Below are 16,542 nucleotides of genomic sequence, written 5' to 3'. Positions count from 1 at the left end.
TGTGATCAAGAGGCAGAGATGTAGTTAATAATCATGAGGTAGATGTAGTTAATAAACTTGAACTTTTCGACACCACTCAGTAAATTGCTGACGGTGATGACAGTATGTGGTTTAACACAGATCACGCCGAAAACGGTATCTTTTGAGAAGCAGACGATTTGAATAGAAATGACTGGACAGTAAACAAACTGAGCAAGCCTTTTTTGGTTTTAATGTCTACTTTTCTTCTGGTCTTACGTACAACTGACCTGTGCCATTAGCTTTCATTTTCCCACCCGCGATGTGAGGACTTGTGTGGTGGACTCGGACCTAAGGAAGCTGGTGTGTGTCTATGCTCTCCTGTGAATAGGTAACCCAAACTCACCTGTTTTACTGACTTCCCTCCTGAGACTTTGCATAAACTCTGAGTACCTACTCACACCTCCAAAGAGGTCATCTGACCTAATCCATCCCGTAAAGCCTGTCCAGCCATAGTTGTACAACTAAGGAGTCCCATCTATGGTCACCATTAAAGAGTCCGATTTAGCGGGGCACCTGGGTGGCTCGGTTGGTTAAGTGACCCACTCATGATCTCAGGGTTGTGAGATTGAGCCCCGAGTCGGGCTGGGCAAGGATCCTGCTTGGGATCTTCTCTCTCCCTCTGGACCCCGCCCCCCCCACCCCACTTGAGCTCTTTCTCTCTCTCAAAAAAACAAAACAAAACAATTCAGGGAGTATGCCAAGAGAGACCAGGATAATAGACTTCAGATGCAGAAATCTGCTCCCTGAGACTGGTGTGCAGCTCGACAGCAGTGCTTTGAGTAGAACTGGTCCGGTCTGTCCTTTAGAGAAGTGAGTGAGTTTAAAGCCTGGGATCTCACCTACGTTTTAAAAAGATTGCTACCCATCCACAAATCCACTCTCCTGGTGGAAAAGATTTTGTAATCCGTATTCAACCACTTCCTTATTTAATGTTGGGACGTAGCTCGTGTACCTGTGACACGGCTCAGTGCTTCGATCCTAACAAACCGAGCTGCGGCCTTCTCTAAACAGAGCCTCGTGTCCGTCAGCAGATGGATGGATAAACGTTGTGATCTATACATACAGCAGAACACCACTCAGCCTTAAAACAGAATGAAATCCTGACACATGATACAACCTGGACGAACCTTGAGAACATTGTGCTTCAATGAAATAAGCCAGACTCCAGAAGACAAATACAGTATGATTCCACTTCTCCGAGGGCCCTAGAAGGGGCTGATTTATAGGGACAGAAAGTAAAATGATGGTTGCTGGGGTTCGGGGAAATGGGGAGCTGTTTAATGGGTACAGAGTTTCAGTTGTGCCAGATTAAAAAAAATTCTGGGGATTGGTTGTGTAGTAACAGAAATATGCTTAACACTCATGAATTTACTCTTAAGAACGGAAAGATGGTGTATTTTACAGTATGTATATTTTGCCCACAATTAAATCCAGGACATAGTAGGAACACAACAATTTGTTAAATGAAGAAAAGGAGAAAATCCTTGTCTTTCATGGCTGCCACTCCCAGGATGGGTTGGGGACAAGCTGCTTCATTACACAAAATGGAGAAGCGATAATAGTATTGAAGGACGAAATTAAAAAGCGAGACTCTCTTGGGATGGGCCATCCTCTCCACCTGTAGTTTAAAGCCAGCTCCGTGCTCCCCCCCCCGCCCCCACCACCCGTGTGAGCACAGACACATAAACCCACGAAGGTCATTTTACGGTTAGAGTTCCTCATTTGAAATGGAATTTCTTCTTAAGTGGGCCCTGGGAATGAACAGTAGAATTACAGCACTGGTGGCTTTAGGAAAGAAAAATGATGCTGGTTTTTAGACGTTTCATGTCTCCATGTTGGTGAAGCTTTTGATGCAGCAGAACGAGTGCACAGCTGCCAGCTCTGACTGCTACCCCACCCCACGCCCGTCCTTGGGGAAGGAGCTTCATCTGGAGCGAGGCTCCAGGTTATGGTGGTAGAAGTGCTTCCAACACCAGAGTTGATAAACCACAAGGAAGCTGAGATGGCCATGCAAGTTGTTGTGGGCTCCAGCTCTGGCTCAGTCCCTTCTGGTCTCGCTGGGGCAGACTCCCGTTACCCGCTCTGTACCGCACTTGTGAAAGGTGGTGATCACATCTGGCTGGCTTATTACTGGGTTGTTGTGAGAACCCAGGGAAAAGTGGGAAAGACGAGTGCTGTGTCCTATGGAAAGGACTATAGATTCTAGGATAAAGACGTATCTGGATCCACAGCTGCCCATCTGTGAAAATAAAGACCAAGCTGCAGACAGATGTTGGCGATCTGGCACGGACTTCCAGCATAAAAATCCTAACCACTAGCCTGAGCTCAATTTTCAAATAGTTAAATTTAATACTTAATATTTTAAAAGTTAACTTTCAAGTTTAGAGAAGATAGAATATTCTTTAAGGCAAAGTTTAAAAGTGGATCCAGGGAGAGTGATAAAGAAAACAGGGGTGCCTGTGTGAGCTCGGGCACACAATCTGGGTTCTGGTGTATTTGCCTTAAATTGGGAGGGGCCGGGGAAAGGGGCTTCACATGCAATTCCCAGAGCTTGTCACCAGGGGGAGCCCAAAGCAACCAGAAACGGTTCTAAGCGACCTTCTGCATCAACAACTTCATCTGCATGGACAGATGAAAAGAAATTTGGAGGATCGCAGACGGCTGTGGTGGAAACGAAGCCTTCTAAAGCTAGGTGATGTTGATAAAGAATTTGTCTTAGGTCAGGAGGAAGAAGTACAACGCAGGGTCACATTGCCTGACAGAAGTGTGCGGCCCTGCGTTAGGTGTTCGCCATACGTTTGGTGTTTTCTTTCTCTCTTTTCTTTCTCTCTCTCTCTCTCTCTTTCTTTTGTAAGAACTCCTGAGGTAGGTCCTGTGGTCCCTATGTCACAAAGGACAGTGACTAGACTTGAGGAGGTTGCCTGTCTTATTTAAGATGTCCTAGTGAGTGAGTTGAGCGATATTCTGGATGCTGGTCCTTGCTGGGAGACTGGGGGTTACTACATAATGTTCCTTTCATATTTAATGTCTCCTGCATTAAGCCTCAGGCTATCAGGGCCAGGCTCACATTGTCGATATTTTTAAAAGAAAGTGGTGGAGAAACCCTGACTGGAGCAGCCCCTTTCCCTGTTTCTGTCTTAACCGCTGCTGCCTTCTTATGGTCGCGTCATCTTTTGTCCCCTTCCCCCCCCCAACTTTACTCAAGTGATTCCGACAGTAAAGACCTTGCCCCTTGACGTCAGAGTCTCCTTCCCCTCCAGCAGTGAGAGCCGTCTGCAATTCCATCTGCCTGGCAGAGCTAGGGTGTCACATCTGTATAGGCTCACGGCGTTGATGTGCTGTCCGAGTTCATGAAGGGACCCCCCCAAATTCCCCCCGCCCCCCTGAGCATCTGTTGGTCTTCACGTGACTCCTGCTCTCCCCGGGGAGCTGCTTCTGGGCACCGGAATCCCACATGGATTTACTAAGTGGTTAGTATATACTAAGAGAGGGTGTTCCTGTGTTTCTTTCCCTAGTCTTTGTCAAAATGAGCTTGGACCTCCAATTCTATGTTCGACCCTCAGTCCTGTCACTGAAAGATGCAGGGAACCGTGAGTTTAGAATCTCAGGAGACATGGACTGGGGATACTCCCCAGCTTTGGGGAGGGAAGTGTGTTTTTTTTTTTCTTTTTTGTCCTGCTGCATCACTCCTGGTATTGTTCCCAAATGCATTTATTGCTGTAATTTGGGTTCTCCTGTCTGCCAGGTGGGCCTCATGGCCTTGTCCCGCCTGCTCTGTGCTCCCGTGTGGGTTTTTTTTTTAAATTAATATATAATGTATTACTTCCCCAGGGGTACAGGTCTGTGAATCATCAGGCTTCCACATTTCACAGCACTCACCACAGCACATACCCTCCCCAATGTCCATCACCCAGCCACCCTATCCCCACCCCCACCCCCCGGCAATCCTCAGTTTATTGTGTGAGATTAAGAGTCTCCTAAGGTTTCTCTCTCCACCCCCCCACCTGCCCTGTGCCATCTTGTTTCATTTTTTTCCCTCCCTTCCCTCCAGAACCCCCTACCCTCCCTCTCAAATTCCTCATATCAGAGAAATCATATGATAGTTGTCTTTCTTTGATTAACTTATTTTGCTTAACATAACATCCTCTGGTTCCATCCATGTCATTGCAAATGGCAAGATTTCATTTCTTTTGATGGCTGCATAGTATTCCATTGTGTATATATACCACATCTTCTTGATCCATTCATCTGTTGATGGACGTCTAGGTTCTTTCCATAGTTTGGCTATTGTGGACATTGCTGCTATAAACATTCGGGTGCACGTGCCCCTTTGGATCACTACGTTTGTTTCTTTAGGGTAAATACCCAGTAGAGCAATTTCTAGGTCATAAGATGGCTCTATTTTCAACTTTTTGAGGAACTTCCATGCTTTTTTCCGGAGTGGCTGTTCCATCTTGCATTCCCACCAACAGTGTAGGAGGGTTCCCCTTTCTCCGCATCCTCGCCAGCATCTGTCATTTCCTGACTGGTTAATTTTAGCCATTCTGACTGGTGTGAGGTGGCATCTCATTGTGGTTTTGATTTGTAGTTCCCTGATGCCAAGTGATGTGGAGCATTTTTTCATGTGTCTGTTGGCCTTCTTTGGAGAAATGTCTGTTCATGTTCTCTGCCCATTTCTTGATTGGATTATTTATTCTTTGGCTAAAGAGTTTGATAAGCTCTTTATAGATTTTGGATACTAGCCCTTTATCTGATATGTCGTTTGCAAATATCTTCTCCCATTCTGTCAGTTGTCGTTTGGTTTTGTTGATGGTTTCCTTTGCTGTGCAAAAGCCTTTGATCTTGATGAAGTCCCAATAGTTCATTTTTGCCTTTGCTTCCCTTGCCTTTGGTGATGTTTCTAGGAAGAAATTGCTGCAGCTGAGGTCGAAGAGGTTGCTGCCTGTGTTCTCCTCAAGGATTTTGATGGATTCCTATTTCACATTCAGTTCTTTCATCCATTTTGAGTCCATTTTTGTGCATGGTGTAAAGAAATGGTCCAGTTTCATTTTTCTGCACATGGCTGTCCAATTTCCTTAACACCATTTGTTGAAGAGACTGTCTTTTTTCCACTGGACATTCTTTCCTGCTTTGTCAAAGACTAGTTGACCATAGAGTTGATGGTCTATTTCTGGGCTCTCTATTCTGTTCTATTGATTTGTGTGTCTGTTTTTGTGTCAGCATCACACTATCTTGATGATGACAGCTTTGTAATAGAGCTTGAAGTCTGGAATTGTGATGCCACCAGCTTTGGTTTTCTTTTTCAATATTCCTCTGGCTCTTCGGGGTCTTTTCTGGTTCCATATAAATTTTAGGATTATTTGTTCCATTTCTTTGAAAAAATTGATGGTATTTTGATAGGGATTGCAGTAAATGTGTAGATTGCTTTAGGTAGCATAGACATTTTCAGAATATTTGTTCTAATCCATGAGCATGGAATACTTCTCCATTTCTTCTTCCTCAATTTCTTTCATGAGTACTTTATAGTTTTTTGAGTATAGATTCTTTGCCTCTTTGGTTAGGTTTATTCCTAGGTATCTTATGGTTTTGGGTGCAATTGTAAATGGGATTGATTCCTTCATATCTCTTTTTTTCTGTTTTGTTGGTGTATAGAAATGCAACTGATTTCTGTGCATTGATTTTATATCCTGACAATTACTGAATTCCTGTAGGAGTTCTAGCAGTTCTGGAGTGGAGTCTTTTGGGTTTTTCACATACAGTATCATATCATCTGCAAAGAGTGAGTGTTTGACTTCTTCTTTGCCAGTTTAGATGCCTTTAACTTCTTTTTGTTGTCTGATTGCTGAGGCTAGGACTTCTAGTACTATGTTGAATAGCAGTGGTGATAATGGACATCCCTGCTGTGTCCTTGACCTTAACAGAAAAGCTCTGTTTTTCCCCACTGAGAATAATATTCACTATGGGTTTTTCATAGCTGGCTTTGATGATATTGAGGAATGTACCCTCTATCCCTATACTTTGAAGAGTTTTGACCAAGAAAGGATGCTGTACTTTGTCAAATGCTTTTTCAGCATCTATTGAGAGTATCATATGGTTCTTGCTTTTGCTTTTATTAATGTATTGTATCACATTGATTGATTTTGCAGATGTTGAACCAGCCTACCAGCCCAGGAATAAATCCCACTTGGTTGTGGTGAATAATCCTTTTAATTTACTGTTGGGTCCTGTTGGTCTGTATTTTGGTGAGAATTTTTGCATCTGTGTTCATCAAGGATATTGTTCTGTAATTTTCTTTTTTGATGAGGTCTGGTTTGGGGATCAAGATAATGCTGGCCTCATAAAATGAGTTTGGAAGTTTTCCTTCCATTTTCTATTTTTTGGAACTTGTTGCCCAGTTTCAGGAGACTAGGTACTAATTCTTATTTAAATGTTTGGTAGAATTCCCCTGGGAAGCTGTCTGGCCCTGGGATCTTGTTTGATAGATTTTTGATGACTGCTTCAAACTCCTTACTGGTTATGGGTCTGTTCAGGTTTTCTATTTCTTCCTGGTTCAGTTTTGGTAGTTTATATGTCCCTAGGAATACATCCATTTCTTTCAGATTGTCAAATTTGCTGGAGTAGAGTTTCTCATAATATGTTCTTATAACTGTATTTCTTTGTTGTTGGTTGTGATCTCTCCTCTATCATTCATGATTTTATTCATTTAGGTCCTTTCTCTTTTCTTTTTGTTAAGTCTGGCCAGCGGTTTATCAATCTTATTAATTCTTTCAAAGAACCAGCTCCTAGTTTCATTGATTTGTTCTACTGTTCTTTTGGTTTCTATTCCATTGATTTCTACTCTGATCTTTATTATTTCTCTTCTTCTGCTAGGTTTAGGCTTTCTTTGCTGTTCTTTCTCCAGTTCCTTTAGGTATAGGGTTAGGTTGTGTACTTGAGACCTTTCTTGTTTCTTGAGAAAGGCTTGTATGTACTTTCCTTTCAGGACCACCTTTGCTGTGTCCCAAAGATTTTGAACAGTTATGTTTTCATTTTCATTTGTTTCCATGAAGTTTTTTCAATTCTTCTTTAATTTCCTGGTTGACCCATTCATTCTTTAGAAGGATGCTCTTTAGCCTCCATGTATTTGAGTTCTTTCCAACTTTCTTCTTGTGATTGAGTTCTAGCTTCAGAGACTGTGGTCTGAAAATATGCAGGGAATTATCCCAGTCTTTTTTGTCTGTGGCAGCTGGAGCAAGAAGTTTGGGCTGGTCATATTGATTTAAACTGTAGTCCTAAATACTCATGGAGAACATATAATAAGAAAATAAGGGCGTCAAGAATGGAAGAGTGTGGGACACCTGGGGGGCTCAGTAGGGTAAATGTCTGCCTTCAGCTCAGGTTATGATCCCAGGGTCCTGGGATGGAGTCCAGCATTGAGCTCCCTGCTCAGTGGGGACCCTGCTTCTTCCTCTGCCTGCTGCTCCCCCTGCTTGTACTCCCTGCCCTGATGAAAAAATAAAATCTTAAAAAAGAATGGAATAGTGTGAAGACAAGGATGCTGGAAGATCAGAGAGACTGAATTTGCAAAAAGAGAAGTCAGTCACTGATGCTAAATTCTGGAAATGGAATGAGGTAAAGGATCTGGCATAAGGCATTTGCAGAAAGGAAAGTTAAAAGCTATAATTTCTTGTTGCTCAGAGGCCAATTTTGCATTTAAACAGGGTTAAATTAAAATTAAATACAAAACAAGCACAGGACAAAACCACAAATTTCTTAGAGTTAGGGTGCCACAATTACATGAACAATGCCAGACTTGCTAATTTTTGACCCAGGAAATCAGAAGTCCATCGCTATCAAACATTTTACATATCACAATAGCCAAACTATGGAAAGAACCTAGATGTCCATCAACAGATGAATGGATCAAGAAGATGTGGTATATATACATCATTCATTCATTCTTCTCAAAGCTATTTTATTAGCAATTTAATGTGCCAAGCCCTGTGATCGGTCTGTGGATGTAAATGTGAGTAATGTACACTCATGTACACAAGGGATAAAAACCATGTGATGTAAATGGTATAGAACTGGATACATGTTATACCCATATTCATCCCCAGGTCTTGGTCTTGTAGCAGAGTTATAGAAGATGTGACCACTGGAGGAAACTGGGGGAAAGGTATACATAGGTGGCATGTCTGTACTATTTGTGCAACTTCTAGTTAATCTATAATGATTGCAAAATAACATCAATCATCAATAGATCATCAATAGATCATCAATAGATCATCATCAATCATCAATAGAACAATCATCTGGTAGTACAGGGAGATTGATATTTAAAAAAAAGAACAACAACAATGAAAGTGAGTGTTGTGCTATGATAAGGGTCAAGTGCAAAGGGGTGTCCAACCTCCTTGGAGTCAGCCGTGGGGGAGGACTCCATAACAAGGGAACGGAGACATGGGTAGAGTAGGACTGTCAGTGGCCTTCTGAGAAACTGCCATTCTTCTAAGGGTTTAGAATATGAGCTTCCCCCCTTTTTAAAACTTTCATAGGTTCCTCCATTTTACACTAAAAATAAGCTGGGCCATAAGTATCCTCCTCAGAAAAGGGGCTGTGGGTCTGCAGACCGCAACAATCTCTCTCTGGTCACACAGCGGCAGCTTGGAAACCACAGTTTAGGTGTTTCTGGTCCCAAGATGAAACCACTGGACTTATTCAGGTGGACGCTTATGAGTCTGTTTGGTGACCACCTGGTTCTTCACCATTGTTTCCTCTGGTTGGTCTCAGTGGAGTGAAATACGGTTTAAGGCTGCAGTGGGAGGAGCCATGACTGAGGAGCGTATGCAGAGCCATTCAAGACTCAGAGACTACCTAATCAGCATGAGCACCACCTCCCATTAAATAATAACAGAATAAATAATAATAATTACTAAATAATTATATAATAACACAGCCTCTGTGTGCAACTGCATGTATGAAATACTCAGAAAAACAAAGACCAATCCCGAGACAAACTATCAAAGTCTTTTGATTTCTAGCCCCCACAGGAGAAATGAGCAGTGGTGCTTGGGACATGTGGAGTTGGGCCAGCGTCCATGCACACCCTTCAGGCAGCACATCCTTACCTCCGGGGCGATGTAGTCAGGGGTTCCACAGAAAGTGTTTGTCTTGGCATCTCCTAACATGTTCTCTTTGCACATTCCAAAGTCTGCTATTTTGATATGTCCATCTCTGTCTAACAGGATGTTATCGAGCTTCAAGTCTCTGAAACACAAAAGCAAAGCAAAATCTCACTTCAATACATTTTTTGTTAAAATGGAATTTCCTCAGGAGCAGCAGTCATTGTCCCATCACAGCCTGAGACCATCAGGAGTGCATGCTTTGCTGGTCCTCCTCTTCCAGCCCCGTTCTTCAATCTACAGCTCTGCCCCTGGGCTCACTGGCTTTTTCTTGGTGTTTCCTCCTTGACTAGCATCTTGTGTTTGGGACTCCCCCTGGCCCTTCTTGGCCCAGGTCAGCTTTCTCAGGTCTGACTCTAACAAACTTTTTATCCCCCATGCCCTGGGAAGCATTTGGTGCATCTCCAGAGCTCTGTATGGATGGCTGCATGGGTGGTGGGATGAGTAAAATGTGATCTCTTCAGGGTAGCGTCCTTTGGTTTTAAGGTGCCTTCAAGAAACAATACTGAGATGTAAGGAAACAGCCAGCGATGAAATGCCCTCAGGGGTCTGTAGTTGGGGCTGTGTTTGACATAGGGTGGTATTTAATGCTACACAACTCGTACAGCTGTCTACTTGTGCAAAAGACAGTGGTGTAGATAGCATTGACTTTTCAAGGGAATGGCTGGTTTCTGATCCCTTTTTCTGGTTGACCAAGGAGTATATAAAATAAAATAGGAGTATATATAATAAAATAGGCAAGACCTGGACCTGAGGCTCTTTATCCCAGCACTTTTTTTCCATGGCAAGGGAAGAAAGGCTTGAAACACACACTCATGTTGTGCTATTTTCCAAGTATTTCTGTTTCTGGATAAATTGTATTGCACCAAGACTGAGTGAGGAAGGCTGCTCCTAACTAAGAATAATTCTAGAACCAGAATCCATCTGATGCCAGAAACCACGTCAATAAATTCCTCTTTCCTTAGAGAACCAGTAAACTTGTAGAGCACCCATTCCATTTTTAAGTAAATGTGACTGATAATATTAAAATAAACCAAATCATGCTTCCCTGTGATTATGCTAGTACATTATTGCTATCCATGAATATTTGGAAAGTGACCTCAAGTTTTTGTCTTGTCTTTTCACTGAGGTCAAGAATTTTGTTCCTCATGTAGCCTGGTGTTCAGAAGCTTCAGCATTCTGGCCCCTGCCCTCCAAATAGCTTGAGTTTATCAATTTCCTTCTTAAAACTTTGTGCTGAGACTGGAACCAGTATCCTCCAGCTGTATAATCACATTGTGCCAGTGACGGCAGCATTGCTACCTTCTGTCCGGACACCCTTGCCCCTCCCCGCTCGAGCTCCCCACTCCCTCCCTGTTGCCCTGCTGGGTCCTGACACTCAATCACAGTAGTGGTTAACAGTGAGCTTACTGTAAACTAAAACCTCCTGGTGTCTTTTTTTCCCCCCTACATAAACCATCATTATGCCAGTTTCTTCTCACTCTGGACCCATGAAATTGATGTTTTAAAGATCATTCAAGTGTTACACTTGACATCACTTGCTTTAAACTTTTTTTTTTTTTTAGTTGATAGCAGCTTATGAATTCTAGCTTGCTCTAGAACATCCCGCTTTCTTTCCCTTTACGTCTTCTTTCCTTGGATTGCTGAACTTCCTGAAATCTAAGTTGAGGGTGTGGGGCTGGTGGTGGCTACCCTGGTCTTCCTTATTAGCAGAGGTGGCTTGAGAGAACAAAGGAACAGCTCTCGGTTTACTCTTTTCTGTACCTCCTCTTAGACAATTTGCTCAGCATTTTCTTCTCAAAGATTTTGGTCCCAAAGGGCCTCACAAGTAGCCCTGTCCCCTCCACCTCAGATGATGGGACTCCACTGGATCATTCAGGTTTTCTCTTTGGGGATGTTGGGGCTGTGAAAAGGTAGCACTGACGTGTCTCGGTTAGAAGTCTGGTACTTAGGGTTGCTGATGGATGTCCTCTAGCAGGGCCTTATAGGAACAGAAGACCAGTTAGAGGAAAAAATGAAGTGGCTGGGTCAAGAGCAGAGACAGAGCCTGTATAAACCCAAAGAGAGACAGTGATGAGAGAGAAGCTACTTTGGTTTCTGACAGGTCTGCATTCTCCATTCCAGTTTCTCAAGGAAGTGGAGATTTCACTTAAGCAAAAGTTTGAGTGGTCTTCGATATTCATATTAGCCTAAAGTTCTGATCACTGTTTTTTTGTTGTTGTTGTTTTTTTTTTTTTTTTTGCTTCTCATTAAACTGTGAGCTTTGTGAGAGTGGAAATGTGTATTGTTTGCTGTTTGCTCTACTGTGACAGCTCTGGCAGGAGGGTACCGTGTACAGAGCATTCAATAAATGTTTGCTGAATGACCCGTCACCCACCAGGAATTGGCTTGCCACCAGCAATTGTGAGTTGCGACGAAGTCCCAAATACTGTCCCCTTCCATTGCTTTCTCCACCTTCTGCTGGAGTAAATTAGCCAGAGAGAGTGAGCATGGAATGCAGCTGTGTTTTGGTGGAGTGACACTATTAGCAGATGTCCCTAGAGTGTCCATCTGGGCTAGCTTGGTCCATAATCTCCATAAACCAGGGCATCACAGACTGTTCCCATCTGGCTGGGTGGCTGGGGCATCTCCAGGACACATGTCAGTATGTATCTCATGTTCACACCCCATTGGTTCTGTTTCTCTCTCTCTTCCTAACTCCAATGCTGTCACACTTTCAATCAGGACTAGCATGTCTGTCCAATATGTCTGTCCTCGGGTCTTCTGCCTTCCTATTCCTTAATTTTAATTAAGTTCACTTTCATTGTGATTTATGAATTCCAATAAATCCAAGTATAGGTCCTACTCCTCATGCTAAAACTGCAGATTCGTTTTCTAATTTGCACTCTACGCAATATTTTTTCCATGTATTAGCTTATTTTTTTTACTTCAATTAGCCAACATAGAGTACATCATTAGTTTATGTGCTCTATGCAATATTGGTATCATTTTGGGTTTCTGCTGTATGGAACATATTTGCATCACTTAGAGCCATGTACACATGTTCCTAGAAATTGGCCGAAGGATGGTTTGGGGGTCATCACTAGAGCGCCAAATATCCAGCTGCAGTGCTATACGTAGGTCCTGAGGACAATGAACATTGTGTCTAATATTTGTATTGGATTTTCTTGCTCTCAGGTGTTTTATCATTTGATTCTCCCAACCACCCTTTGACTTGGAATTCTTATTTTTATTCACATTTTTCTGATTGAAAGCAAGACTCTTACGGTTTATAGAGTTTATGCCAGCCCAAACGGTCAGTGGGCTAAGTTGCAAACCCAGCCTTCTCTTCTACGTCCTCTAAATCAAGCTTACCTAGTCTTTCTCATTGAACTGAACTTGCTGAGATCCTGAGTCTCCTGTGATTACAAGGTGCATTTTCATCAATCCTAAACATAAATGCTGTCTGGGCCTCAGGCTAGGAAAACGAGCATAAGGTTTGATTTTCATTCCACCCTCTAAGGTGAACCAAGTGTTAGGGGTTGACAGAGAAAGGGTAATTGATGTTTTGAGAGATTAAGTTAGAATGCGAAAGGTCCAGAAGTCTGTCGGTCCAGAGACAGACCTCCATGAGGATAAGGAATGAGGGCAGAGGAGGGCTAACTGGAAATGCCACAGAACCCAAAGGCCAAAGCATTCGTAGGCACATCAGCTATTTACTCATCACATATTCCTTACAGAACACCAGCTCAGCCAAGCCACATCCCTTCTAAGCCCACAGTGATTTATCTGGAAAATGGGTACGATGCCTGCCTTGCTTATCCCACAGGACCTCTGTGGGCACTGAATGAGGTAATCCAGTGAAAGCATTTGTAAGTGGCTTCAAATATAGGGGTTAGGCCAGTGTTCTCGTGGATAAGATCTCAATTAAACTGCTTTTCAGTTCTAATAGTTCTAAGACGGGAGATTCTAGATTCTTCTCTTTCTTTGTCTGCATATTTTCCAGCTTCTCATTTTTACATTTAACCCAAACCATGGCTGAGGCATCCTTTAAGATGCCCCTACTTTTACAACACCAACAGAGATAAAAGATGATGTTGGCATCTGCTTCTCTACTTTTCTCAGACCCAATTCTTGGGACCGCTCAGCCTCAGCCTTTCCAATAAAACTGGACCCATTTGTTTACTGTTCCTTGCTTGACCCCCTTAACTTCTGTTTCTGTGCCTTTTCTGGAATCACTTCCATGTGCAAAGTCTCTCCTCCTCTTAAAAAAAAAATCCCCTTTCTGATAGAATTTTTTTTTTTTTGGCCAACCCTCCCCTAATTCTGAGGACACAACTTTTCTTCTTGTTGACACTTTTAATTAGCATCTTATCCACTCAGATTTTTTTTTAGGTGTCTTATCATGTACTTATGCTTTTTCTCCAAAACATATAAAATAAAATAACCCAGGAAGTGACATCATTAGGTATCCAGGGATGGGGAGTTCAGTAGGTTTTGTGCACACTGCAATGCTTAACGGAGGGCTGGCCATTCTGGGGTTGGTCTGTCAATATCACCAGCTATAGTGGGTTGAAAGGTGGCCCCCCAAAATAAGTTCATATCCTCATCCCTAGAACCTTGTGAATGAGACCTTCTTTGGGAAAAGGGTCTTTGCAGATGTAATGAAGGATCTTGGAATGAGATCATCTTAGGTTATCTGGGTGGCCAAGTATCCTCCTAAGAGATTACAAGGAAGACAGAAGAGGTGCAAGAAGACAAGGCTGTGGGGAGACAGGCAGACAGGAAGGACGCGGTCTAAAGCCAAGGAGCGCCCGAGCCACCAGACCCCAGCAGGGACAAGGAAGCATTCCCCTCAAGAGACTTGGGGAGTAGGGTGGCTGTGCCATCAGCTTGGTTTGGGACTTCTGGACTCCAGAAGTGTGAGGGAATAAACTTCTGTTTGAGCCATCAAGGGTGTGGTAATGCTATAGCAACACTTCAAAACTAATATACCTCTTTTGTGAATAAACCCAGAAATCATAAACCCAAGTGGCCGGAAGGAGGAAGAAATTAATAGACTCCCCGGGTTAATTCAGTTGCTGAATGGACAGTTTAAGTCAGGAAAGTTACACATGGGGAGTTGAATGGTTTTTAATGCAAGCCCGTCTCCTCCTCGTGTTCTTGATAGATGACCCCTCCTTGACGGTGTCTTTCAAGCATTCTCTACAACTTCAGTGAATACGCTACTAAATTAACCCAATAGTCTCTTACTGGTGCATAAAAAGCTGTAGAAAACACCACTTCTCATACATGGACCTAGGAAGGGCCCTCAACTGGATACAGTTTATGATATTAAAGACAATGAAGGACTATGGGTCTTTTTGTTCTGAGTGTCAATTTATATGATAAAATGCTAGAGAAAAGCACTGTATTGTGGAGAAGCACACTGTACTGGGGCGTGTGGGCTTTTCTCTTACGAGGTTCCTTTGAGCTCTAAGACCTCTCTCTTTCCAATCTTATTTTTTCCTCGCTCCAATTCATCTATCCTACACAAGCTACTGAGTGCTCCGGTGCCGGTATATTTTTATATGTATTGCCGGCATCATAGGTGTAAAGAGTTAAAAAAAACAACAACAATAAACCAACAACCCATAGATTCTGATCAGGGTTTTCAATTTTCAATTTCCTGGAGATAAAAAGAAATAATATAAAACAGCTTTTAAATATAATATTTTGTAGACAGACCAAAAAACCCACCATATATCCAAAGGTTGCTGAAGAGACTGCTTAAGGAGAATGACTAGCAAACCTCCTCTAAGATGGTGTTCTGTGATTCTACGTAGGACAGCTCTCCTGGGACGGTGCCCTCTGGGGATGGAGAGGTGTCTTAAAGTGAACTTTCAGCCTTCCCCGTGAGCATCTCAGTACTGACCATCTCTAATGGAATGCTTCTGTGTTGTGATATACACAGTTTGCTGCCTTCAACACTCAGTGTGGCACATTATTTAACCTTTCTTCTGTTGAAGTATCGTTGACATACGGTATCTTTCAGGTGTACAATACAGTGATTCAACACTTACATACCTTATGCTACGCTCACCAGAGTGTAGTCAGGATCTGTCACTGTACAACAACTCCGCGAGATTGTTGACCAGGCCCCCCGTGCTGTAATTTTCATCCCAGTGATTTATTTACTTTATAACTGGAAGTTGGTACCTCTCAGTATCTACTTATTTCACCTGTCCCCCCACTGCCCTACCCTCTGGCAACCAGCAGTTTGTTCTCTGTATTTAAGAACCTGTTTCTCTTTGTGAGTCTGTTTCTGTTTTGTTTTGGTTTTTAGATTCCACATATAAGTGAATTCATATGGTATTTGTCTTTTTATGTCTGAATCCTTTCACTTAGCATAATACCTTCTGGATCCATTCACATTGTGAAAGGCAAGATTTTATTCTTTTATATGACTGAGTAATACTCCATCATACATGTTTACCACATCTTTTTCATTTATTCCTCTATCAATGGGTGCTCATGTTGCCTCAGTAGCTTGGCTACTGTAAATAATGCTGCAATAAACATATGGCTGCATATAACTTTTCAAATCAGTGTTTTTTGTTTTCTTTGGGTACATACTAGAAGTGGTAATACTGGGTGATATGGTATTTATATTTTTAATTATTTTAGAAACCCTCATACTGTTTTCCATGGTGGCTACATGCACCAACAGTGTGTGAGGCTTCCCTTTTCTTCATATCCTCACCAGCACTTGTTACTTCTTGTCTTTTTGATTTTAGCCATTCTGACAGGTGTCAGGTGATGTCTCAGTGTGGTTTTGATTTTCATGTCCCTGATGATTAGGGGTGTTGAGCACTTTTGTATCTCTTGGTTATGTGTTCTTTGTAAAGATGTATATTCATGTACTCTACCCACCTTAATCAGATTTATTTTTTGGTGCTGCAGGAGTTCTTTATATATTTTGGATATTAACCCCTTAATGCATATATTATTTGTAATATCTTCTTCCATTCAGTAGGTTTTCTTTGTTTTGTCGATAGCTTCCTTGCTGTGAAAAAGCTGCTTAATTTGATATAGTCCCAATAGTTTCTTTTTGCTTTTGTTTCCCTTGCCTTTGGAGTCAGATCTAGAAAACATCATTAAGATTGGTGTCAAAGAGCTTTACTTCCTATGTTTTCTTCTAGGAGTCTTACAGTTCCTAGTCTTAAATTCAAATGTTTAATCCATTTAAGTTAATTTTTATATATGGTGTAAGAAAGTCGTCCAGTTTCATTCTTTTGCATGCAGCTGACCAGTTTTCCCCACACCAGTTACTGAAAAAACTATCCTGTGTTCTTGCTTTCTTTGTCGTAGATTAGTTGACCATTTATGCATGGGCTTA

The 16,542-nt window shown here is 42.3% G+C and overlaps 1 protein-coding gene across 11 annotated transcripts in view; it reads right to left on the bottom strand.

The window, feature by feature from the left end:
- The window catches only part of PRKCQ (protein kinase C theta), a 182,078-nt gene that overhangs the window by 12,006 nt on the left and 153,530 nt on the right, over window positions 1-16,542 (bottom strand). For 10 of the 11 annotated variants that reach the window (XM_032349801.1, XM_032349802.1, XM_032349799.1 and 7 more), the window contains one exon: window positions 9,132-9,270. In XM_032349801.1, the coding sequence (XP_032205692.1) occupies window positions 9,132-9,270 (139 nt within the window). Of the gene's footprint in view, window positions 1-3; window positions 2,261-9,131; window positions 9,271-16,542 lie in introns of those variants that run through there. The other variant, XM_032349807.1, reaches the window with a different exon arrangement.

Source organism: Mustela erminea, chromosome 6 (assembly GCF_009829155.1).
Source record: "Mustela erminea isolate mMusErm1 chromosome 6, mMusErm1.Pri, whole genome shotgun sequence".
Classification (NCBI taxonomy): Eukaryota; Metazoa; Chordata; class Mammalia; order Carnivora; family Mustelidae; genus Mustela; species Mustela erminea.
This window is presented reverse-complemented; position numbering and strand designations above follow the sequence as displayed.